This window comes from Salminus brasiliensis, chromosome 1 (assembly GCF_030463535.1).
Source record: "Salminus brasiliensis chromosome 1, fSalBra1.hap2, whole genome shotgun sequence".
In the NCBI taxonomy this organism is placed as follows: Eukaryota; Metazoa; Chordata; class Actinopteri; order Characiformes; family Bryconidae; genus Salminus; species Salminus brasiliensis.
Window position 1 is genome coordinate 8937571 of NC_132878.1, and position 26922 is coordinate 8964492.

At 43.4% G+C, this 26922-nt stretch overlaps 1 protein-coding gene across 6 annotated transcripts in view; it reads left to right on the plus strand.

The window, feature by feature from the left end:
* The window catches only part of sipa1 (signal-induced proliferation-associated 1), a 102757-nt gene that overhangs the window by 61345 nt on the left and 14490 nt on the right, over positions 1–26922 (plus strand). For all 6 annotated transcript variants that reach the window (XR_011977628.1, XR_011977631.1, XM_072658490.1 and 3 more), the window contains exons 5-14: positions 2777–2951; positions 4479–4582; positions 6237–6394; positions 7823–8420; positions 8658–8932; positions 14643–15053; positions 18427–18556; positions 20485–20608; positions 25060–25158; positions 26247–26334. Coding sequence is in view for 4 of the 6 variants with exons in the window: in XM_072658490.1 (XP_072514591.1) it covers positions 2777–2951; positions 4479–4582; positions 6237–6394; positions 7823–8420; positions 8658–8932; positions 14643–15053; positions 18427–18556; positions 20485–20608; positions 25060–25158; positions 26247–26334 (2162 nt within the window). In the remaining 2 variants the exon portion in view is untranslated. The remainder of the gene's footprint in view (positions 1–2776; positions 2952–4478; positions 4583–6236; positions 6395–7822; positions 8421–8657; positions 8933–14642; positions 15054–18426; positions 18557–20484; positions 20609–25059; positions 25159–26246; positions 26335–26922) is intronic.

Genomic DNA, 26922 nt, shown 5'->3' on the forward strand with positions numbered 1-26922 from the left:
CTTTTGGGGCACTGGTGGTCCCTTTACTGCAGAGGGTGATTTGGGGTAGGGGTGACTGGTCAGATCATGTGAATAAGCCCTGTTGTTTTTAATAAGGGTACCCAGCTTACATTTCCATGTAGGGTCTGTATGATTAGAAACCTTACAGTTTTGTCCATGGGTTCCAGGCTGGCCCCACATATGGATGCCTGCCATGGTCAGTGACGAATGGGGCAGGCAATGGGGTCTAGATGGGACTCATGTGAGGTTAAGGTGGGCTGTAACGGTGGGCCCATTTGGGAGGCCCAGCTGCATCCCAGTAACAACACATATGTACAAACCCAGAGCTCAGAGCTCATGCCCACTTGGAACCCACCTAGCCCACGTTCCATGAGCATGGTGGCTGGATACGCACGTCATTACCGGCCTTTAATGTTAACAGAGCATTATTATTAATGCATAACACAACTGCAGAATCTGTTTTGCTATGTGGTTGCTATGGTGTCCTAGGTAGTTGCAATGGTGTTGCCAAGTGATGGCCGTGGTTGGCTTTTATTGGTGTATTAGTTTTATTTGTACATATATATTGTAAATATCTGCTACGTGGAAACCTTATGTCTGATTAGTTGGTGTAAAGACTGCAGGATGAAATATGCAACATAAATCTGTCAGAACATTTATACTTATAGTAAGTGGAATAGATGGACGGACAGATGGATGGAGAGATAGACAGATAGATAGATAAATGATACCATCAACTATAGATACAAAAAAAAAAAAAAAAAAAAAAAACGATAAATACACATATCTCCCTTATTACAATGAGGCAACAATTGACTATGAACTAGTTATGAAATACGTTATAACATCTCTTTACAAAAATACTATAACTTATAGATACACTTATCTCCCTTATTACAATGAGTCAGAAATATATACAACAAAAAACTATACAAATGATCCAGATTATGGTGGGATTAACTGGCCCAAGACCTGCTAAATCATACTCACCTTTAAGGAACATTAACACTTGGGTGTCTTAATAAGAACCCTCTTAAGTGACCAGGCTAATGTTCTGAGGGTCTGAAAGTTATGGTAATTATGGACTATAACTGAGATAGCCTCAATGATCTTGTTATGGAGCAGTATGGAGACTGAAGTTACATAGCGTATTCTCCTGCACTGCTGCTCTTATTAAAGAGATCGTTTGGAGAAACATCAGAGGAGTCAATTAGCCAAAGCTAACAAATAATGGAAGCTAGCATCAAACAAACTGCATGGTTAAACTGTCCCAGTAATTCACGAGTTGTTAAAGGGGAATTGCGCATTTTCGGCATAATTGAGTTCAGTGTAAACACAGTGGTTCAGAGTGGTTTGAAAAATGTACTCGAAATTGTTTCCATGTCTGATGAATTTAATCAGTCAGCTGAAGAGTTTCATGCCTCTAAAAGTCACAGCACAGAAAGCTGTTAGACAAGCACGGTTAGGAATAGATATGATAGGATATTAGATTATGACATTAGATATGTTTTCAGCCTGAAGCAGTTTTTTTAAAACACATGTGGGATGGATGGGTACATGTAGGGCCATAGTTCTCAAAAAAAAACAAAAAACGCACTGTCATCAACATTACATCTAAAGCTCAGATGACATCAGAAGATGGTTTTGGATAATAAATCAAAATAAGAAATAATAATAAATAGGAGCCTCTAGTTTCTATGACCAATAGTATACAATGTTTTTAAATGTGATTTTCTCTGTAATGAAGCATGTCACTAAAACTACTCTGAATGATGTCATTTACTCATCTCAGTAACTGAATTATGTAGATTTTAACTTTTAAAATAATTTGAAAAATTGTTTTTGTAACTCTTACTATTGAAATAATGGCCCAGAAATGTAGCTAAATTCTCAGAAATGCAATAAAACCAATGTAAAATTGAAGTACATTTCCAATAATATAATTGGATATTAAATTATTAGTAACACTATTATTATATTAACAGTCACCACAATGTATTACATTATTAGGCAAGGTATTAAATGTATAGAATTGATTACACTTTTGTGTAAGACATAGGTGCCACATTTTATTACATTTTTAGGTGGTAAACATTTTACACCATTTGAAATTGCCAGCTTCCCTGTTTACACTGTGTGAACTTTTCATATTAAATTGTTGGAAATGACAGAATTTACTTCCTGTGAAAACACACATTAATTTGGGAAACCCAACTGGGTCCCAGGAATAACATATGTACAAACCAGAGTCCAGAGTCCAGGCCCACTTGGAACCCACCTGGCCAACATGTTGTCTGGATACGTCAACAGAGCATTATTAGTAATGCATTATATTTAATTCTGCACAAGCACTACATCTGTTCTGCTAGATGGTTGCTATGGTGCCCTAGGTGGTTGCTTAAATATTGCTTTGTGATTGCTATGCAGTTGTAATGGTATCCCAAGTTGCTATGGTGTTACCAAGTGGTTGCTGTGGTACCTTGTGGTTGGTTGGCAGTTACTGGTGTTACATTTTAAATACATGTATAAATAAAGCTTCCCCCAGTTCTGGTAAAAGACACATATTAAAATTTTACTTTTTAATGTTTTTACTTTATATATTTGCCATTGATTTAGATATAAGGTCTTATATAGATATAACCACAAAACCTCATTTTCTGAGATCAGAAATTAGAGCTGTATCTGTGCTGTTTGAACAGCTATCACTAGCTGTGACTGAGCTGTGGCCGTAGGCACTCCTGTAATCTGTATTGGATGTGTTCTTGTGTTTGTGTAGCTGAATTTCCAGCGCAAAGTTGGAGTGATGTACTGTCGGGCGGAGCAGAGCACGGAGGAGGACATGTACAATAACGAGAGCGCCGGAGAGGCCTTCGACGAGTTCCTGGACCTGCTCGGAGAGAGAGTGCGACTGAAAGGCTGGGAGAAATACAGAGCGCAGCTCGACACCAAGAGTGAGCGAACACACGGACACAATCACTACTATAGACACCCCTGTTCTGCTGCTCCAACTCATCCCAGAGGTACTGGGTAGAGCTCCATCACTCCAGAGCGCCCTGATTCACTGCTCCAATGCCCCATACCCTTCTAGCCAACACTGGACAATGGGTATGGTAACCTTGGGCTCTAGAGACCTTGGTGCAGCTGTTCTTTAGAGTATCCCATTCTACTGGTGATGCTTTTCTATGAAGAGATACAAGCTGTGTGTTCGCAGTTTAAGGTTTGAACCTTAAAGCAGCTAAATTCACAAATTAATAGGAGTGTCTGGATATTTATTAAATGCTACAGCTATAGTTTGTGAAGAAGGCCCCATCTGGAGCGCCTTAGCCTTTCAATCTTACACCCTATAAAGCTTCCGTTTTGAGTATTCACACCCCCCCTAACCTTCTCATCTCCTCCCTGTTTCTCAGACCTCTCTCTCTCAGTCTCTCTCAGAGCACACAGACCTTCATACTATAACTATAGGTTGACGATCTGAAGATCTGAAGGTCTGAAGGTGGTTTTAGCTAAAGGCTATCTGGACTCTGAATTGTGAAGCCGTGAATTCATCTCCAAAAGCTTTCTCACTCATACTTATATTACTGCTGAAGTAATATAATATGTTTGTGGAGATATTTCAGTGAGTTCCCTACAGTGGGACAGAAGTAAATAGACAGAAAGTAAATATAAAGAACAGAAGGGTTCAGGCCAGTGTAAAATGATGCAGTAACTGATCACACAGCATCTTTTGAGTTAACTCAACTTAGTTAAGTCAAAGTTCTCCTAACTCGATTAGTGCTATCCTATTGTAGAGCAGTTACCTAAGCCTCACCACCAGCTGTTCAATGCATGAATGTTCTGACATGACAAGTAAACCTTGACTTGACTTGACTCGAACCCTGGCCTGTAAGCATTTAGGACTGCAGAACGTCAAATGCGGCCAGCGAAAGATATTGATGATATTGGATCTGGAAGAAATTGACTCAGATGACATCAGATGATGTTTTGGGGTTCACTAGTGGTTTTGGATAATTAATAAAAAAATAAGAAATAATAATACATAGGAGCCTCTAGGAGCCTAAATAGTTTAAAACCAATAGTTTTTAAATGTGATTTTCTCTGTAATGAAGCATGTCACTAAATCTACTCTAAATTATGTCATTTACTCATCTAAGTAACTTAATTATGTAGATTTTAATTTTTAAATGAAATAGATTTAAATTTTAATGATCTGAAAAATGATTTTTGTAACACTTAGTATTAAAATAATGGCCCAGAAATGTAGCTAAATTCTCATAAATGCAATAAAAGCAATGTAAAAATGTAATAAATTCCTAATAATATACTTGGATATTAGATTATTGGTAACACTACTATTATATTAACATTTTATACCATTTGAAATTGCCGGCTTTCCTGTTTACACTGTGTGAACATTTCATATTGAATTGTTTAAAAAAATGACAGAACACGTGTGTGTGTGTGTCGTTGTGTGTCTACAGCCGATTCCACGGGTACACACTCCCTGTACACGCGCTATCAGGACTACGAGATCATGTTCCACGTCTCCACCATGCTTCCCTACACAGCCAACAACACGCAACAGGTAAACGGCACAGCAGATAAGCGACCAGGAGCAATTCATTAACACAATCAACACAGCAGATACACAACTGATGAAGGCCACCCACTGCTAAACAGCGACAAGATGATAATCATCAAAATAGGTACTAACAGGCTGTACGATGGAACAGATTAGTAGATTAGAAGAGCGTTAGGCCCATCTTCTGTTTGGCATTATTTAATGGTATCAGGCATCAGATAGCATTTAAGAAGGCACAGACATTGACCTGGGCCGCGCTGACAGGACGTCGGCATCATTTGCGGTGGTCTCTGGCTGCACTCCAAAAAAGGGAGAGATAAACGCTTATAGTCGGGATAAGAGCTCTTTTAACAGACACTTCAAGCTCTTCAGGAGTGGCCTTCTGACCTGAAATCCCTTTAAAGTGCTTTCACAGGGTAATGTTTTATGTTTTAGTAAGGTACAGTGAGGTGAGGTGCAGGAGAATCAGTGGTGGTAATACCAGGCTAAATTTGGCCCAAAAGAATTGCATCTTCAAAATGTTTAACTTTACAGGAGAAGAAAAAATAGCTGTTAATGGAAGTCAATGTAGGCCATAGGAGCATTTCTATTGGTCACATTTGTCATGAAACTTGGACACAATGTGAAGAAGCACGAGCAGATTCATATTATGTATAAATGTGAATTACTGTGTTCACACCTGCCCAAATGAATCACACCAAGGGTGAAAACAAACTGATTTTAGTGCAGGCGTGAAAAGAAGTTGACTACATAGGGACCCTCTTTTACTGTAAATTTAGTATACTAGTGCTGACCACGCTCAGAGAAGGAACGGGAGGGTGTATTATGTTTAATACTATATAAACACAGCACAATGTACCATACACTAATTCTCTTTGAATGCATTATTTAACCATTATTAATAATAAATAAAGTTTTTTATTCTTTTTTATTACTTTAGTATTAACAATTTAAGTTCCTTTTCAGAAATGTAATTTTAAAACCTTCTTTCTTCCCTGAACAGTAAAGACAGTCACTGCAACAACAGCAGGATAAGCTCTTCTTAATACCCTTGATTTGATGAATGAGCAAGTGTCCCAATACTTTTGTCCATGTTATGTTATTTACATCTGCCGGTTGTTCTTTACATAACTTATTAACATATTAAGTTTCTTTTCAGAAATTTTAAAAGCCAAATAATATTAATAATAAACCTAATGTAGTAATCCAACATCCTGACCTCACAAAAAGCTGAATGCAATCAAATCCACACAGCAATGTTCCAAAATTAATTAATTCTTTCCTGGACAGTAGAGACAGCCAGTGTAACAACAGCAAGATAAGCTCTTTTTAATACACTTTATTTGATGAATGAGCAAGTGTCCCAATACTTTTGTCCATATAATGTTTTTTACATCTGCCGGTTTTTCTTTACATTGTGTCCAAATGTCATGATGAATGGACCAATAGAAATGCTCCAAAATGGCTTGGGATAAAATCTTTTTACATTGACTTCCATTGAAAGTCAAGGAGTTTTTTCCTTCTCCTGTAAAGTTGGCGTTTTAGAACTACAAGGTTTTTGCATGACAGCGACGATCTGTAAGTTATACCTAAATCTTGCAGTTTAATGGTTTAGCAATCATGTATCCTTCTTCCCTCGCCCCTGTATCTGTCGCAGCTACTGAGAAAGAGGCACATAGGAAACGACATTGTGACTATAGTCTTCCAGGAGCCCGGCGCCCTGCCGTTCACACCCAAAGCCATCCGCTCCCACTTCCAGCACGTCTTCATCATCGTCCAGGTGCACGAGCCCTGCACGGAGAACACCTATTACAGGTAAGGAGGTTCAGATCTCTCTAGCAGATCCACCAGAGACGACTCTCCCAGGCATCATTGGGTGCGAGGTGGGAACTAGCGATAGCAATACTTGTCAAAAGCAAAATAAAAAGATCTTGAAAGTCTCGAAAGATTGGACCAATCACAAAGCAGTACAGAAGCTGTCACCAGGGTGACCGAATAAACACAGCAGAACTGTGTGATTGCTCTGGGTTGTGTGAATTTCCCGAAATGTATTTGTATGTCTTTGACTAATTAGCTCAACACGCACAAACAAGTGAATTAGGGGAACTCAAATGACCCAGAGCCGTCGGTTTGCTTGTACCAATTTGCCTTGGAAATGACATTAACTCCAAAGCCTTTTGTGCCCAGTAGGCCTCATTCGAGTTTACCAGTAAACTGCTGGAAAATGAAGCCTGTTCTTTCCTTTAGGCAAATTTAGCGTCAGTCAGGACATGTGTAATGTAGGAGAAGGGAATACGACAGTATGACAGGATGTAATATGCAGATAAAATGAATAAAATGCACATCAAATGGATTGAAAACAAATCCCTAAATTTCACCAAATGCTTCTACGCTTGGATGAGGTGGATAACTAGATTTGTAGATAAAGGAGAAACTGGAAACTGTAAACGACACAAAACTGCTCTCAGGTGAGAGCATATTAAAGTTATTCAGCGTGTATTAAAGTTTCGCTGTTTCTGAACCTTTAGAGCAACAACAGCTGAAGATCAGCTGGAGTTTTAGTCCTGATCGGGATGATGGGATTTAAAGTGAGCGCAAGTAAGCGCCTCAGGCTGGTTGTTCGGCCTGAGTTGCGTTGCCGAGACTATCAAATATTACTATTACAAATAAGACTATCAAATATTAATCAAATATTAATAACACATATGAAAGTTGCCCAAACCATCAGATGAAAACAGGACGAAAACATCAGATTCAGGGTTTTTTTTTCCACACTGCCACACAGATAACGAGGTTGAATCTGGGCCACATTTTTATGTGCTGTGTCAAGGTAGCCATAGTAGATCCAAGGGAGGCTCATACTGGGTGTCCAGTGGACCACCTGTTTCGCTCTGTCATCATAGGTTCCTGAGATCAAATCCCACTAAAGCTGTGCCCAGCGAAAAGTTTGCTAATTAATCTGTAATTTACATGAGTAAAGGGTTCTTCCAGATGATGTAGAACCTACTGTATATGAAAGGTAGTCGTACCTCTCCAAAATCAACTTGAGAAGAGGTACAATTACCAGACCAGGATCCTCGTTAAGTACCCAGTAACAGTAAGAACCTATTTATAGACATATATGTTGTCGTAGAACCTTTTTTGGACCCGTTTATATAGAACCCAACTATCTGAGCATATTCTAATATCACTACATCTAATGGCTTGCATCCCTGTGTCCCCTGCCCTCTCTCTCTTTGTTAGAGTCGCTGTAACTCGCTCTAAGGACATCCCTCTGTTCGGCCCCCTGTTCCCCAAGGGCGCCCGCTTCCCTCGCTCGCCGGCCTTCCGTGACTTCCTGCTGGCCAAGGCCATCAACGCTGAGAACGCAGCCGAGAAGTCGGAGAAGTTCCGCTCCATGGCCACGCGCACGCGGCAGGAGTACCTAAAGGACCTGGCGGAGAACTACGTCACAACCACGCCTATTGACTCCTCCACCAAGTTCCCCCTGCTGTCGCTGGGCGGCAAGCGCAAGGACAAGCTGAAGGGGGCCAAGGGGGCAGAGCTCCACAGCGCAGGGGCCCTGGTGTGGGCCGTCTGCGCCACTCAGGAAAACGGCGGGCCGAAGCTGCCCTGCCTGCTGGGCGTTTCTGCTGAGTCGGTAGTGCTGATCGAACGATGCACCAAAAGGGTGGTCTTCAACTGCTCCTGTCGGGACGTAATTGGCTGGAAGGCAGTGACCGAGGCAGGGGCTAAGGGAGGGCCGTGCCTGGACATCTTTTACGAGAGGGGGGACGCGGTGTCCATCACAGTGATGGAGAGTCAGGCCGAGGATATTAAGGAGGTGGTGCAGAGGCTTGAGGTGAGAATTAATGGGGAAACAAGCATCGTTCTCCTCATAACAAGTCAGAGGAGCATCAACAGGATTTTAAAGCACCTATTAAAAAAAAAACTACATAATGTTGCTTTAAAATGAATAATAATAATAATAATAGCTGTCCTGTGCAGTCTTTCCTAAGACCTGATCTACTACAAAGCATAGCATTAGTAAGCCATAGAATCTCTGCCCATCTACTGTAACCTCCGTCTTGTGTCGCAGCTGGTGACGAGGGGCTGTGAGGCGCGAGAGGTCACCCCTCTGCGGGATAGCGTGGGTCAGCCAGGCTTCTTGATGAGCGAGGAGGGCTTCGTGACGGATCTGAAGCGGTTTGGCTACGCGGAAAGCGGCGGTCTGCAGCTGGGGGCTCGTGTGGTGCGGCTCTGCGGCCAGGCACTGGTTCACCTCAGCCAGGAGGAGAGGAGCAGGCTGCTGCGTACTGCCCCTAAGATCCACATCACCGTCATCCCGCCTGATGAGAACGGCAAGCCACGCAGGTGAGAGAGAGAGAGAGAGAGAGAGAGAGAGAGAGGACAGCTGTTGTCTGACTGTGGTGTAATCACTGTATCGCATGGCACATTGCTTTAATCCCTTGTTCTTTGCAGTTCAGTACGGGCGCATATCCGATGGCATTAATCGAGAGCATAGCGATGTATGAAGATTCCTTGCCAAAAGATTTTCTAACAATGCTTTTTCAGCAATTTTAATCCATGAAATATCTCCGCTTCTCTGTCTGATTCATTTTTCTGACGTTAAGACCCTGCTCACACGTATCTGGATATTTTTAAAAACTGAGGCCTCGGAGGAAAACCTGGACAGGAAAAACAGAGCCTAATGGAAACGCTGACATCACAGCACATGCGTGTCTCTGTCTGAATCTCAAATACCTCCGTGCTCCCTATATAGTGAACTACAGCGTCTACCCGCAGATAGCACTAGATTTCAGTTTCAGCATACGAATAAATGTCTATTCTGTTGTATTACAATATGTAACGGTCACTTTAAGGTGGGGTACAGTGCGCATGTGCATGGAGAGAGCCAGAGCGAATGATGGAGAGTTTGGAGGAAAGCGTGGGAGAGTGTGTGCGTATGGTGAACTGTGCTGGGTTGTAGCCTGGGTTCTCCAGCTGGTGTTGTCTGGGCAGTTGTGACGAGCGAAGTCGAGGTGCTCTCATTGCTCATTAAAACTGACTCTGAAACTCCTGCACGACGTGTTCCCTGCGTGTCTCTTAATGGAGCTGAAGGTGTATTCACCCCTCCACGAGAGCCCTCACCTAACATCATACTTCCAGTCGTTAGAAAATATAGGCCTATAATATTGAGGTTGGAGAATCCGTCACTTGTGACCTGCAAAGTACCCTACATAGGGAGTAGTGTGTCATTTGGAATTAACCCTCAGGGCCCTATTTTTGTGTTCTTTTAGCCATTATCTGTGCACCGCTCAGCTTGATTTAGGGCGTGTCGGTGTGTCTTTGCTATCATAACACCATGTACTAAGTCTCTTAATTAATCATGGGTGTGTTTTGAGCATATTGTGCAGTAATAAACCAATCAGTGGGTCACTCACCATTCTCTTTAAGAGCCAGGTGCGGCCTGACTTTGGCGGATTGCTATTTCAGTGGCGCAAAGCAGGGAGTGTAAGCGTGTTGGGCTGCACGCGCCTGTGTTCACAATTCGCTGCCAAGATAGCAACGAACGTCTGACTGTTGACGTCTGCCTAGGTAGTTTTCAGACAGTGGAGTACCTGTTTTCCACTGCTAAGACAGCAACACGCCATAAATATACCTGAACACCTCATTTCTAGACTAGACTTCGTAAGCACCGTTGCTATTTAAACGACGCAGGCAGAAGGTGTGGGGAGTAAGATAGCAATTAGCATCGCGATGCGCCCTGTGCAGGGTGTAAGACAGGGCCCTCTGTGTTTTCTTCCTTCTCCTTCATGGTGTCTTGATGTCTCTCTTTATGAGGTCCTATCGCCTCACATGGGACTAGCATGCTCATGCAAGCGTTTTTTCTGTATATATAAACATTGTTATTATATGAAGCCTAAAAATGAATATGACTTTGGTATTGATTTACAGCATCTCTGTAAAAATGCAAAAGCCAGATCTAACTGGTATCAGCCAATACACAGCACACATCTCTTTGATGAACCAGCTCATTTGCATATCTCCGCCTATTTAGTCTACCACAGCTTAGCCCTGCCTACTCATACTGCACTTCTCAGGAATGTTTCAGGTCTGAGTGTTTTTTGAATGAGGTGAAACACAGGACAGCCAATCAGAACAGAGCTCATGTACCCATCTTGAAGGTACAGTAACAGAACCCTGTTTAATTCTAAGGATTAAAGGGCTCACAGTGGCTCAGCGGTCTAATGTGGTACCACTATGGCCCGGGGGGTCGTGAGTTTGAATCCCATGTCATGCCGCTTTGCCATCAACAGCCGCAGTCAGACAATTGGCTGTGCTCTTCTAAGCAATGTTGGCTGACACAGGCATGGTTTAGCTGATGTGGTGGCTGGCAATGGCGCATCGGTGGCAGTTGGAAAAGAGGCGGTGGATGGCTTCACATGTATCGGAGGAGACATGTTAAGCCCTTACCCTCCTAGCCTTGGGAGCATTGCTAGAGCTAGGGGGAGCTACGAATGGGTGGATTAATGGGTACCAAATTGGGAGAAAAAGGAAAAGGCTTAAAGAGAGGTTGGAAAATGGTCATGCAAACATTAATTATGACCATTTGGGATGATAAAATGAGACAACCATTGTAAGTGGGCTAATAAAACACAATAAAACTGTATACAGTGTGTAAGAGAAGCCTCCTTAGTACCGCGTGGCAGAGTGGGAGTGGGACCAGTGAGGTAACCTGAGAACAACAGAATTGTAGAAGGTGTGAAGGAGAGGAGAGAACAGGCAGGAGAGAGAGAGTGGAATAGAAAGACTGTGAGCTCAGTGGAGAGGATGGAGTGATTTATGTCTCAGTGAGAGTGGAAAAGTGGATTTTGGGGGCCTGAGACGTGATTGATGTTAGTAGGGGGGCCCTGAGGCGACAAAAAAATGCAGAGATAAGAGTTGAGGGGAGAAGGAGATGGAGGGGGAGAGAGGGAGAGAAAGATGTAGCACGTGAAGTGAGTGATGGAGTGGATCAGACTGGGGACTAGATGGACGGCTGGATGGATGAGGGAGGTGGAGGGGGTTGTGGCAGGCATATTCATTTTGTGGTGGAAGAGTGATTTGGGTATGATGACAGACGAGAGAAAGAAAGAAAGAGACTGAAAGTGTGATATACATGTGTATGGACAAAAGTATTGGGACACCTGCTCATTCATAATTTCTTCCAGAATCAAGACTATTATATATATATTGAACACATCCACGCTGGGGGGTGTCCAGGAGAAACCTGGAGAAACCAAGCTCTGTTCTTCAGACTAGCTCACAAGATCTCACCTACTTTCTTCAACATGAGAAATTCTTGTTCCTTTTTACTGGATTTATTTTCACCTGCATCTGTTCTGATGGGATCTGGAGTTTTTACAAGCAGAAATGCTTTAAATTATGTACTTAGTTGGCCAACACCTCTGAACACCAACAAGAAACATCTGCAGGTTGCTTAGGGGCTGAGGTTATGGGTTCAGTCCTCGCTCTGGTCACTGTCTGTGAGACGTTTGGTGTGTTCTTCCTGTGTCTAGCAGTGTGAGTGTCCTCCCACCTCCTAAAAGCACAGGCAACAGAATGTATTGATTATGCTAACTTGTCCCAAGGTGTGAGTGTTTGAGTAAATGAGTGTGTCTGGGACCCTGTAATGGACTGGTGTCCTATCCATGGGGAATTTCTGCTGATTCCTGGGTAGGTTTCCGGACCCAGCGCGGCCTTGAACAGGTCGAAGCAGAAAAGAAGAAGGTGAATGAATTAATGAATGAATGAAACCATCCCAACTAATCACAACCGGTCCATTGAGAAGCTCAGTTGTAGTGAATGGTTTATTGTTGTACATGCAGAACAGCGTGGAGGAGTGAGACATGTGCAGGTTGGAGGTGGAGGGGGGCTGGGTGGGGGCTGGTGGTGCCGATCGAAAGGATGGAGAGATAGAGTGAGAGAAGGAGGAAGGAGGGAGAGGTGGGGAGCAGATGGATGGAGAGAAGCACACTCGAAGGAGGAGGACAGAGGAGGCAGGGGTCAGTTTGCATTGTATTGTTAATGACGTTGTTTCAACCGGCCATTCCACCAGCTGGACAACCACTAATCAATTCTACTAATGATGCCTAACAATGCACGGAGGTTACCCCGACCCCCCCCCCACACACACAAACACACAGAAAAGAGAGAGAGAGAAGATGCAGTAAAATTGTGCCGTTGTTGGGCAGATGGACGGGCCTAATGCAGCCTAGCGCAGCGTTTGTGAATTACTAAACCTGACGAAACGGTGACAGTCGGGATAAAAATAGCCGCACGCTGCCAGCAGCCCGAGCAAGAGCTCGACTATCTTTCTAAGTAATGCCTCATTAGGGTGGAAAAAATTTGAAATATCTGCCAACCGGACTGATTGCGCAAACAGACAGAAACATCCGTTGCTGTTTGAGTGGAGGTAAACACTCTTGTTCTCCATTACAAACAATGCAGTGTCGGTTTTGGCTTGCAAATGTAGTTCCTTGTGTCAAGACCTCTTGTTTTTGGACCTTTTTTTAATATCTGATCTTCAAGTCTTTCTGAATTACATTAACCTTTTAGGCTGCAAGGACCTGTACACTATGCTATCTCCAGACCACTGGACTGGAGACAGACTGATTTCTGTTACTGTAACCTGCATCTATTGCTGACAGCAGTTCAGCTTATATAATCTCCAGAGGAAAGCATCGCCAAAAGACCAAACAGGTTGCTCTGGAGGCCACATGTGAGCCCATGGTCACTGTCGCCAATACCTGGTTTCTGGTTTTAAGGGTACAAAGCCACCCAGCACTGGGCGCAGTGGAGCAGTTCGATGGAGCTCCATCCGTTACTTTTAGGCTAAGATGGATTGGCAGAAGTAAGAATCCAACATCAGTACCTGACCTCTTTAATCTTGTGGCTTAATGCAATTGATTGCAATGCAATCAAATGCTCAAAGCAATGTTCCAGCATCTAGTAAAAAGCCTTGCCAGATAAGCAGTTACTGGAGAAAGCGGCTGAACTATATAAGACTTCTGAACGACAAATGAGAGGACATGCCATTGCATCCTATGGCTAATGTGCTAGACATAACTTAATATGTCAGAGCACAGGCCATGCAGTCTTGATGTTGTCATGGTGCAAGCATCAATCTGAGACCTCCCTCTGACTATGATTGGTGCAGATCATGACCTACTTTGTTCTGATGCACCACCCCCTGGGCATAATTGGTCAGAAGCACAACCTGGTTCGTTCAGAGACCCCCCCCCACCAACTATGATTGTTTCGACTGACCGCCAGGTTTGTTTTGAGACATCCAGACTGGGGTTGGTACTAATCACCACCTGTCTTATTCTGAGACCTCCCCTGACTATGATTGGTGCATATCATGACCTGGTTTGTTCTGAGACACCCCCCCCCCCCCCCCAAATCAACTATGATTGACCACCAGGTTTGTTTTGAGACCTTCAGACTGGGATTGGTACTAATCACCACCTGGTTTGTTTGGAGACTTGATTGTTATGATTGTTTCGAATGACCACCAGCTATGTTTGGAAACCTCCCTCTGTCTAATATTTCTCCTAATGACCACCTGCCTTATTCTGAGACCTCCCCAGACTATGATTGGTGCCGATCATGACCTAGTTTGTTCTGAGACCACCCCTAGAGCATAATTGGTCAGAATCATCATCTAGTTCTAGTCATGAGGCCTCCCCTTAACTATGATTGGTTCAATCCACCACCAGGTTTCTTTTGACACCTGCCACTTGACTGCAGTTGGTCCTAATCACCACCTTCCTTATTCTGAGACCTCCTCCTGACTATGATTGCTGCAGATCATGACCTGGTTTGTTCTGAGACCACCCCCTTTAACAATGATTGGTTCAACTGACCACCAGGTTTGACTGGGAATGGTCCTAATCACCACCTGATTTTTTCTGAGACTCAGTTGGTTTAATTCACAAGTAAGTATGTTTAGACTCTGCCTCCTGACTGGGATTGGTCCTAATCACCACCTGGTTTCTTCTGACAGCTTTTCTTGGCTTGTGTGTATATCCATTTACAGGAGCTTCTCTGAGCTCTACCAGAAATCCATCCAGGATGCAGAAAGCAAGTCTGGCGAAGGCCAGTCGGGCGAGGCCTGGGTGCTGGACGAGCGAGAGCAGGAAGAGGAAGAGAATGAGGTGCGAGAGGAGGTGCAGGAGATTGAGGAGCAGGAGCGGGAGCAGGGGGAGGGAGAGGAGTCAGTCAGCGCGACCCAGCCGGACGGCAGGGAAGCTGCGGACCAGGAAGAGGATAGTGGGGAGGCGGGACAGGGGGGTTCCACCTGCCTCTTGTCCCCTCCCAGCCTGCCTCTGCTGCGCGCCACCTCACTGCAGGACAGTCCTCTGCCCCAGAGCCTGGAGGTCACCCCCTCAGCCCTGACACGCAGCTACTCATTGGAGAGACACCCGCCCCTCCAGGACATCTGTGATGGGTATGCACAGACACACACGTACACACACACATAAACTGCTACTTTAGTCCATCTGCTGTGATGCTCTCCTGGACTGACTAGAGATTTGATGTTGATCAAAAATGCATAATGATACTTTTCCATATGTAATCTAACAAAGTCGAAGATTCACAGAGTTGGATTTTGATTGGGTCACAGCTACGTTTACTTGAGAAAGACAAACAAATATCATGTAATTAATTCATATTTATTCAGAAGTCAATTAATTAACTGAACTTATGGCTGATATGTCCTACAAACGTTAAACTAGCAATGTCCCCTGGCCAAACCAGGCAGTTTGTATTGGATTTTATTGGACTTTTAAAGCCTGATCCACTTCCTTTCTTTGGTTTAATTGTAGCAGAGCGTCTTCTGGCGTCCTTTGTCTGCCACCTGTCGCAGTGAGGATTTCAAAAAATTACCCCAAATCATTTGTGTGTTTATGATGCTATTTTTGCGAACAAAACAGCTAGAAGTTACCAGCTAGCAGCCAAAACAAGGCTGAAGTTGTCCTCTTACTCCATCGTTTTGTTTTACCTTAAATGATGCCGCAGTTCTGTCCTGCTGTTGAAATGTACGCAGTAACTGCTGCACTATTTAAGGTGGAATAAAGAGTGTGTGAGTTAGACGCCTTGTTTTGGTTGCTAACTGGTAACGTACCCACACTTATCAGTTCAAATAAAGCCCTTTTTTGTTTTGTTCACCGAAATAAGGTCCCAGATGTAGAGCAGAAGGCAGTAAGGTGGAACAGAAAGTTAAAAGCAATGATTTTACTGGTGTTTATTAACAGCACATCAGCACACCTAAGTCGTGGGGTTGTATTATTTGTACAAACACAAAGATCGGAACGGAATCTGACTTCATTCAGCATTATGGTACATGGATCGGACGACTATCCTGACTATGATTGGTCCAGATTATGACCTGGTTTGTTCTGAGACCACCCACTTAAACAATGATTGGTTCAATTGACCACCAGGTTTGACTGGGAATGGTCCTAATCACCACCTGATTTTTTTCTGAAACTCTATTGGTTTAATTCACAAGTAAGTATGTTTGGAGACTCCCTCTGACTGGGATTGGTACTAACCACCACCTGGTTTGTTCGGAGACTAAGACTGTCTCCCCCGACTATGATTTATCGCCACCAGTGCTGTGAGTTTGGCGAGTTCTGCCAGTTCCATCATCGAGTATCGGACTTCAGTCAGCATTAGGGTACATGGATGGGATGGGGGGTGTAAAAATTAAAAGGGAAAATCCCTAGCAACACCCATTCTGATGGCTCAGTTGTGTCCCAGCAGGACAACCTTTTTTGCCAAACATCAAAAGTTGAGGTGGAGGCCTCAAACCGACTCTTCATTGGTTATTCTTTTGTTTATTATTATGCAGAATAAAAGAGATATGACTGGAAACGAAAAGAGCAGCCTAAATCGCAGTAGTCGTTTTTATGGCGGCTATAAAAAGGTTTTAATAAAAATAGAAAAAGGAAGTATGTGAAATCATCCAGCATGGCTAGGGATAAACTCTGACTTTCCGCTGAAAGTCATTTGCAGTGCGGCGGCGTGTTTCAACTAAACTAGGTCTTAGAAAACCAAACCTCTGCATAAAAATAGCCCCTTTCCCACATATAGAAAGTGTTACGGTGTGCATGCTCCTTCTGCTGAACTCATACAGCAGTTCCCTCCTCTGACTCTAACAACCCGCAGTGAAGGCATACAGAAACATCACAAAGCATGAGGAAATAGCCTCCTTCCTACACAGGATGCAAGCGTTAGACCCTTCCATCCAGCAGATTATACCATCATGTAGCTCGCTCTTTCAGACGGGAGCCTCACTTCGAACGCTCATAGCTCGCTTTAGCACCAAAGCAAAGGAAGCGTACTTGTTAAATCATCAGGTTGAGGTTTTCAATGGGAGTTGTGTGTGTGTGTGTCACTCCAGGGTTACACAACTGCTCTGCTCAGCCCTGCTCTTCCTGTATTGTAATGAGGGTTTGAGTAGATATCATCCTCTGTTGTACATCAGCATATTAAGCCAACATAGACCATCACAAAATCTGATTTACACAGTTTTGCCCTTACATCTAACATAGTCGATCAAGAGGTGGTTGATGTTTAGAGTCTGCTTTTTAAGATGTTGCACTCACAGATAGCACCATCATTCTGAGTCTGCCCTGCTGGTTAAGGTGGTTGACCAGCTTAGATTTGGACTAACAGAGGTTTTATTTGAGTTTCAGGGTTTAGCTGGTCTACCAGCATGACCATCCCGACTAGTCAATCAGTATGACCAAGCTCTTTGACTATCATGACCATCATGATTAGCGTTGCCCCTCGTTAAAACATCCTGGCCTTGTAAAAACGTAAGTCTTGGACCATGAAGAACTGCACGATGCCAAAGAACAATTATGGACGTAAATGATGCAAAGAGTGCAATGTCACCCAACTGCTTTTCGATTCTCTACCCTTTATGATGTCTGTGTGGTTTCTGACACTGTATGACATACAGATGTCCATAGAAATGACCGGAGGACATTGCCCAGTTAAGAAAAAGGTAAAGGTAAAGGTGCATGTATTTGTCACTGTACACTGTACAGCGAAATGTGTCCTCCGCATTTAACCCATCTGTGGTAGTGAACACACACACACACACACACACTAGTGAACTAGGGGCAGTGAGTATACACACACCCAGAGCGGTGGGCAGCCAACTCCAGCGCCCAGAGAGCAGAGAGGATAAAGGGCCTTGCTCAAGGGCCCAACAGTGGCAGCTTGCCACACAGCATAGCTAAAAACACTAGCAGGAGCCTTAAATCATGAATCAGGTGCTTTTAGCAGCTTTTTACAGATAGCAGTGTGTCAGAAACCACATAAACGTCTATTAGAGATTACTGAACAACCCAACACTGTTTGAGGCAAGGGTGTGATTGAACCATGCAGTCAACACAGTGCTAACTGGAGCAGTGTAAGCTAGCTGCTTTAGCTAGCTTGTTGCTCCAGGACAACACAAAAGACACCAAACATGTCTTGACCGATCGATTAAATCTAGGGGGAAGTGAAAGTGCGTACATTACATTTGTTTTTAACCAGCCTTAGGCTTTAACAGAGATAGACGGATGCTATTGAATACTATACTTCATGGTTTGCAGCTCATTTGGAATATTTTTAGCTTCTGGAGAGGAGAGACGTGTCTGACCCTAATCATACAGTAATGCTCTTTCTGGGCTCGAAACGTCCACAGCTCCAAAGACCATGTAATCGTTTTAGGTCCTCTGTGAGGTCTAGATTAGAATGAACAGCCTCCAAGTGTAATAACAACCTAATTTATACATGAATGTGTGTGTGTGTGTTTATGCCAGTCATGTGTACGATAACGTCGGGCTGAAGGGGAAAAGGCACATCTACGAGAACCCTGGAGAACTGAGAGATGCGACCCCTGACCTTATACTGGCAGTCAAGCCTAAAGTGCCTCTGGAAGAGGAGGGACAGGTCAGAACATACAACACATACATGCACTCACTGTTTCTGGATCAATATGTACATATTTACACTATATGGACAAAAGTATTGGGACACGTTCATTGGTTCTGAAATGTTTCAGTGACAAAAGCATTTGTGAAATGAGGATGTTGGATGATTACCACCCCACCTCATCCCCAACTCCCTAACTCATCCCAAAAGTATTGGATGGAGCACCATCCATCATGATCTTAATACTGGGGGGCTTTATACCCCTCTAGACCATGCCTGGCATTAGGCATGGTGCCAGTAGGTTCATGCTTATCTGCTCCAGAGAGTCCTATTCTACTGAGAATATTTCTGTACAGGTACTAGACAAGCTGTGTGTGTGTATTTGCACATCTGTGTCAGCAATGGGTGCAACTTTGCAGCTGAATGCATTCATTAGTAGGGGAGTCCACAAACATGCAGTATACTCTTAGCTAATCGGGTTCTGTATGACACTATTAACAGGTTCTCTGATTTTGTCACAAAAGCAGAACCCATTTTTGTTTCTATATAGAGTTAGAGTTATATAGGGTTCTTAAAAGAACCATATACGACATTATAAGGGAACACTATACTAGTACTAGGTAGGTGTTCCCTTTTCTTCTTAAAACCCTTCCCTTTGAGATCCTGGTCCATGTTGACATGATTTTTAGGAGTACGTTCATGCTGCACAGCTCTCATTCTACCACATCCCAAAGCCCAAAGGTGTTCTCTTGGACTCAGATCTGATAACTGGCCACTGAAAATCACTAAACTCATTGCTCATGTTCATGAAATCAGTCTGAGGTGAATTCTGCCTTGTGGTGTTGTGGTGCATCATCATGCTGGAAGAAGCCATTAAAAGATGGGTAAACTGTGGCCATGGAAGGATGCACATGATCATCACCATCACTCAAATAGGCTGTGGCATCCAAACTATGATTGCTGGGTATTAGCAGGTCCAAAGTGCACCAAGAAACCATTCCCCACACCATTACACCTCCTCCACCGGCCTGGGCTGTTAATACAAGGCAGGTTGGGTCCATGGATTCATGCTGTTGGTGCAAAATACTGACCCTGCCATCTGTAGTGCCTCAGCAGTAATCGAGGCTCATCAGACCAGGCTAGGTTTCTCCAGTCTAACACTGTCCTAATCTGGTGAGCCTGTGCCCACTGCAGCCTCAGCTTTCTGTTCTTGGCTGACAAAATTGGAAGCCGACGGACATGGTCATCTGCTGTTGTAGCCCACCAATCTCAAGGTTGGATGTGCTGAGCGGTTATCTTAGTAGCCTTTCTGTCGGCTCCAACCAGCCTGGTCATTCTCAATTGACCTATTGACCCCTCTCATTAACAAAGCAGACTTGATTGCAGTCTACAGAATTGATATTTTCACCAAAATATTAGTTTGTAATTATCGTAAGCCTTAATATCTACTTTAAACCCATGCATAGTTTTATTTGCCTCATTTTTCTTGATTTTAGACCTACCTGCAGTGTTTAGTCCTCCCACACACGGGCCATAGCGTAGCTCGGTTTGTGTAAATAGTCTATATTTGGGAGGTGATTCAGGCAAGACTGCAAACTTTGTGAAGTGGTTCTAACCTTTCGAACACACTCACAGGCCCTCCCACTCTCTTCTCCTCGTCCTCGCACACTCTCTATCTCGCTCAATCCCTCCCACCCTCACTCCGGCTACTGTTTTCACTCCTCACCCTGTAACCCTCGAGCCCCCTCTTTCTCTTTCTCTCTTTCTTTCTCTTGTTTGCTCTCCCCCTCTTTCCTGTTTTCTCCCACCATCCAATCCCTCCTATCTCTCCCTCATCGCCCTCCCAAATAGTGTTACTCAACAGAGTAGTCAGTGTTTAAAATCTTCAGCGTATGATGCATTGAATGTTCATTGCTAATTCTCTCTTCCTCTCTGTGTCTCTGTAGGTTGGAGTGGTTGAGGGGGGTGAAGAAAGGCCATCGGGAAGTGACGTACCCCTCCGCTTGGAATGTATGGATAGAGCTGAGAGGAACTCCAGAGCATTGAGTCTTCATAACTCCATCACCAAAAGTGAGTGCTTCTGTGGCCTGACTCATCAGGCCCCCCCCTGCACATACACACACACGTTCAGAAAAGCCTTACGCAATAGCCTAGCCCCCAAAAGCCTATGGGTTATTAAGAAAGGACATTCTGTATATATGATTTTTTATACTCATATATACTTCCAAATATTTATACATAGCCAATTTGCTAAATGTCAGATTTGCTGCGTATATTGGCGTATAACCTTAATAATGTTTTTTTTTAATTAACATACAGTTGTATCTGTTTTATTGGTTTATTTGTCTCTAATCTAATCTAATTCTAGTTCTAGTAATTAAAAAAATACTCCGAATGTAGACAAGCTTCCATTACTTGTTAGCTGCATTAGCCTTATAGCTCCAGCGCAAAAAAGCAAAGTCCAGACCCAACATTTCTTGGCTAATTGGCTGCATTTCTCTTAAATTTGGTACTCCGAATGAACCCACCTGTTTGTAGCCCCCCAGCACTAGTAATGCTCCCGATGCTAGGAGGGCAAAGACTTAACACGTCTCCTTCAAATCATGAAAAGCCGCCTCCTTTCAGACTGCCGCCAATGCAGCATTGCCAGGCAGCTGACATGCTTGGAGGAAAGCACTGGATCCCGGGCTCCACCACACCAGCTAACAGATGCCTTCTAGAGTGATGCCAACATTGCTTTTAGGGCGATTAGGGGAGAAAGCAATGAAAAAATCTACCTCCCATTGTGCTCTCTTGGACTTTGGCTGCTAATGGCAAAGCAGCATGGCTTGGGATTCGAACATGTGACCACCAGGCCATAGTGGCAGCGCTTTAGACCATTGAGCCACTCAAAGCTGGGAGGTTTTAAAGCTTTATTAGCACGTGTTACATGGCAATGTGTGAAAAAGTAAAAAATAAGTAGAACAGCTGATGGATGAGTCTAAATGTCAGTGATTCATCAGTCAAAGAATGATCCTCTGTAGACAGAGGCTGCTTTCACACTGTCCCATTTTTCTCCCGCTCCAAAGGGCCATTATAAAACAGGTCGTTATCCAGCTTTGGTATGGTGACCCCAAAACTGCAGATATTATGTTTTTCACTGGAGCTTAGGGCAGTTTTTCATTTTTTCCCTTATAAATATGTACTCTAGTAAGAGTATAGAGATTTAAGTTCACTGTTTTTATTTTGTCACACAAACCATTACATTTATATGTCTCCTTCCTATTTGGCCTATGGCAGTTAAGTCCCACCTATTCACACTGCAGCCTGAACTGCTTTTTGAATGAGATGCAATGCAGCCAATCAGAGCTGATTTAAATTACACTGTGTGATACAGTGTTATCTATAAAACTGGTCCGAAGTGCATCACTTAATAAAATGATAGTCTGATTTTACAGCCTTTCGAAGCTTCCATGACTTGTTCGCTACATTAGCCGTGCAGCTCCAGTGTAAGCCATGGCCAGCCATGGTGTAAGGCTTAGAGAAGTGGGCTAGGAATTGGAAGGATGCTGGTTCAATCACCTGGACTGGCTGGTAGTGGGAGTATCAGTGGGAACACTTTATCCACCCTCAGTGTTCATGGCTGAGGTTCCCTTGAGAAAGACATCTGACCCCCAACTGCTCCCTGGGTACTACCGTGGCTGCCCACTGCTCTGGGGGTGTGTTCACTGCCACTGATGGGTTGAATTCCGTTGTACTGTTGTACGATGGCTGTGAAGAAGATAACTGAAGAAGCAGACTTCGGACATGTCACGCATGTCTTGGCTGAGTGACTACATTTGGGTTAATGGGGAAACTGTCAATTCAATTTCTGCCTGTAGTGTTTTAAAGCTTTATTAGCGCACCGTGACATTGGGAAGTGCAAAAATATCAAAAATAAGCTAAACTGAAGCCGACGGATGAATCTAAATGGCGGCACTTCATCAGCCGAAGCATGATCCTCTTTAGACAGGCCGTTTCTACACTGTCCCATTTTTCTCCCACTCCAATGAGCCATTATAAAACCTGATGATATCCAGCTTTGGCCTGTAAGCCCGGGATTCAGTTCCTCAGGAGCGTAGCAGCAGTATTGGTGGGAGTGGGAGTGTGTGCGGTGCACTGTAAAGGCCCGAGGGCGGCGTATGCAGAAGTGTGGCTGGGGAGAATAGTGCTAGTCGTTGTTAATTGCTGTAAATAGAGCCTCATTCTCTCTGTGGAGTGTGTCTCTTTTTAAGCCCGAACGGCAGCCTGTGGCCGGGCCGGAACAATGCTGGTAGCTCTCCGAAACCAACACTGCTGTAATTAAGCTCAAATCTTTTTTTTCCTTTTTTTTGTCTCCCCCTTTGTGCCTTCAGGAGCTGTTCTCTGCCTAAAAACCCTCCACATTATCCTCTCTTTATCCCTCCCTCCCTCCCTCCCTCACTCACTCCCTCTCTCCTTCCCTCCCTCTTTGTCTTCCCCTCTTTCATCTCCATCCTTTTTTTCCATTTACCCGCAGTTGTCCCCTGCCCCTCCTTCTCTTCACCCCCGCCACTCCCACCGGCCAAAACGAAGGGAGGACAGATGGGGGTTGGGTCAGGGCCAGGTGGGGGTAAAGTGGCGGGAGGGGGGGAGCAGAGGGTGTTATCCTGCCCGAAATCAAGAGACTCTCTCTGGGCCATCTGGTCTGTCCCTGGCCCTTGTCTTGTGGGGTGGATGCATTGGCCACATCACTGAATCCAGTTTTGCTGGATCAGATGAGAACTTTGATTCATTGGATACCTACAGAAATACTCATCCGGTGATTGGTCACCACTGATTGGTCAGGACTCGCATTTTGATTAGTTAGAAGACTAATTTGCATACTGACGTTATAATATCCACATATCATTTATACAGCGCATTAGAAGATAAGTACATTGGCATTGGCCTGCACTTTCTTTTTTACCAAAGACATATATGTAAATGTATAAAACACTCATCTGGGTCTATGATTGGTCAGGATGCTCCCAGCACACAGAAAAAAGCATTTTTATTGGTAAAAAGGCTTGCTAGCATATTATCATTGCGGTGCATCACAGTGCATTAGAAAATCAGCACATTAGCATTGGCCTGCATAATTTACAGCAAAAATAAGATAGAGGATGTAAATAATACTAAAAAAATAATAGAGGATGCTCTGATTGGTTAGAAGGCTTATTTGCATATTTGCAATTGCAATGCATTAGAGACTCAGTAAATGGTGATTGGTCTCCACAATTTAGACCAAATATAATCTAGAGGATGTAAATAATACAAAACAATAATAGAGGATGATCTGATTGGTTAGAAGGCTTATTTGCATATTGCAATTGCCTGAGTAAATTGGCCTGAATTATTTTGGCCACTTCTTTTTGAATATATAAATACCTCTGCTCCTCAAAACCCACCCAAAGCACTCATCTGGACATATTGGTTAGGATGGTCATATCACTCAGTAAAAAGCACTGTAATTGGTTTACATATGCATGTAGCATTGATGAATCAGTGACATGATCTTGACTTGCAATATTTTATCTGAAATAATATTTGAATGTAAACTTTGGTTCACTAAATATGTACAGAAACACTCATCTGGACCCTGGATTGGTCAGAATGCTCACAGCACACAGTAAAAAGCATTTTGATTGGTTAGAAGGCTTATTAGCTTATTGCCATTGCAATGTATCAAAAATGCATTGCAAAATCAGTACATTAGCACTGGCCTGCATAATTCTGACCAGGAATAATTATTTTTTGTTGGAAATTCCCCTTAAAACACACCTAATAACTCTTATCTGGACCCGTGATTGTTCAAGATGCCCACTGCACACAGTAAAAAGCAATTGCTTGGTTTAGAGGCTTGTCAGCATATTGCCAGTGCAATGTATTACAATGCATCAGAGACTCAGTAAACTGGTACACACCGTAAAAAGCATTTTGATTGGTTAGAAGGCTAATTTGCATATTGCAGTGTAGCTTGCAATCCATCACTAATGCACCAGAGAATCAGTGATCTGACTCAACCTGCATTATTTTGATTAAAATAATCCAGTTTTGATGGATAATGTGAATCTTTTAATTCATTACACACCCACAGAAACACTCATCTGGACCTGGGATTGGTCAGGATGCTCACAACGCACAGTAACAAGCATTTTGATTGGTCAGAAGGCTCACAGCAGCCTTCCGTGATATCAGCCTGACAAAGGCCAATATGGCAATAACAGTGAACGCTGTAATGACCAGCAGTTTGTGTGTTAGCATTTCCATAATTGCTCAGGGCTTTTGTTAGGGGGGAGCGAACACATCAGCCTGTCGGCAGCTTCCCTCTCTTAGCACTGTGCCTAATTTTTTGAGATGGCTGTGAGACACAAAATGGTGTATGCGCCCCCTGGTGGATAATTTGGGTATTGATTAGAAGAGCATCTCACTGTGCGTTCTCATTTGTGTGTATTGTGAAACCAGGATGTTACTGTTATTGAGAGCTGGCCTCTGTCTTTCAGTGCTTTCAGAAACCGCCGACACATCAGAGGAAGAGTGGCAGTCTATCTCTGACCTGGCCACAGCCTGCAGGAGCATCCTAGAAGCTTTGTCTCGAGAAGGTGAGAAAATAAATATACAGGGCTCAGTGCATTCAGCTACTTTAAGCTGCATCCATTGCTGCTGACACAGATGTGCAAATGCGCACACACAGCTTGTCGGGTCCCTGTAGAGAAGTACTGCCAATAGAATAGGACTCTCTGGAGCAGATACATATGAACCCATTGACACCATGCTGCCTAATGCCAGGTGTGGGCTAGAGGGATATAACGCCCACCAGCATTGAGCTGTGGAGCAGTGGAACTGACTGTGTTCTCTGGGGTGATGGGTGATCCACTAGTTTTGGCATGAGTTGGGGAGCAGTGGATGAGGTGGGGTGGTGATCATCCAACATCCTGACCTCGCTATAGCTCTTGTCGCTGAATGCAATCAAATGTTCTAATGTTCCAAAATCTAGTATAAATACTTCTTCCCTGGACAGTAGAGACAGTTAATCAGGATACGCTCCTTTTAATACCCTTGATTATTTTGGAAGAAACGATGAATGAGCAGGTGTCCCAATACTTTTGTCCGTATAGTGTAGTGGTACCCAAAATCAGAATCAGATGCAAAAACTATGATTTTTACTTTTTGATGTCATATGAATCTAGTAGTTGTTCTTCACATTGTGTCAAAATGTCATGATAAATGGACCAATAGAAATGCTCCAAAAGGACCTGGATTGAAATATTTTTACATTGACTTCTATTAAAAATTAATAGGGTTTTTTCCATCTTGTGTAAAGTTCATTTTTTGGAGCTATAACGTTTAATATAATACTAATAATATATACTATAACCTGTACATATTTAAACTCTCTACATACTCTAGTGCATGTCACATTTCTATTAATAACACAATACAATGTTCTTAATGGAGTTAAAAAGATATAATATATAACATGTTATTTCCCTGCTCTTCTGAAATGTGGCCCCGTTAGAGAGAACGAGATGGTTCACCAGTGAAAGACCAGTGTGTCACTTTGTTGTATGTGTTCAGGACTGAGTGAAGGTGTCTGTTTCATTGTTAGCGGTGGGTAGCTGTGGAGGTGACTAACCTGAGTTAGCCTGACTAAGGCTAGTGAGTAATGGAGTGGAATGCTGTGTTTCAGACCGGAAGGCTGGAGACGGCAGCCAGGCAGCAGCAGACACTGTGACCTTGGGTCAGACGGATGCCAAGCTCAAAGATATCAAAGACAGGTGAGGTGGACCTGCATACTGTCCTCAGCAGTGGAGCACTGTGTGTGATTACCCATGCAGTGCTTTGCCCTGGGAATGAAGGGAGTTACTGTAACAGTGTTGGATACTGTAGGTACAGGGGGAATAGACAGTCTTCACACTACCTCTGTATCTCTTGGATATATGATGGGACTATGCAGTTTTTAATTAAAGCTCTCAGAAGAGAACTCAGCTAAAGCAGACTCAAATGATCAATCTACTAATTGTTACTATTATTATCATATTATTATCATCATTACTGTTGTTATTATTATAATGAACGTATTTGGCATTAAAGTGACTTTATTCCATTTATTAGTCACTGGTTTTGACCAGAGGAGGATGGGTGCCCCCCTGTGAGTCTCGCTTCCTCACCTTTGAGGGAGTTTTTCTTGCCACTGTGGCTTAGTCATGCTCACTTGGGGTTATATGGTTAACCCCTTAACACTCCAAGGCTTATTACACACTAAGGTGTATTATTCAGTAACTACAGGGACTTCTTTTGAAACTGGTGGGGCTGTTCTTTGGTAATAGAAGTTTGTAATAACACTTTCGGCCTGCCAGCGGGAC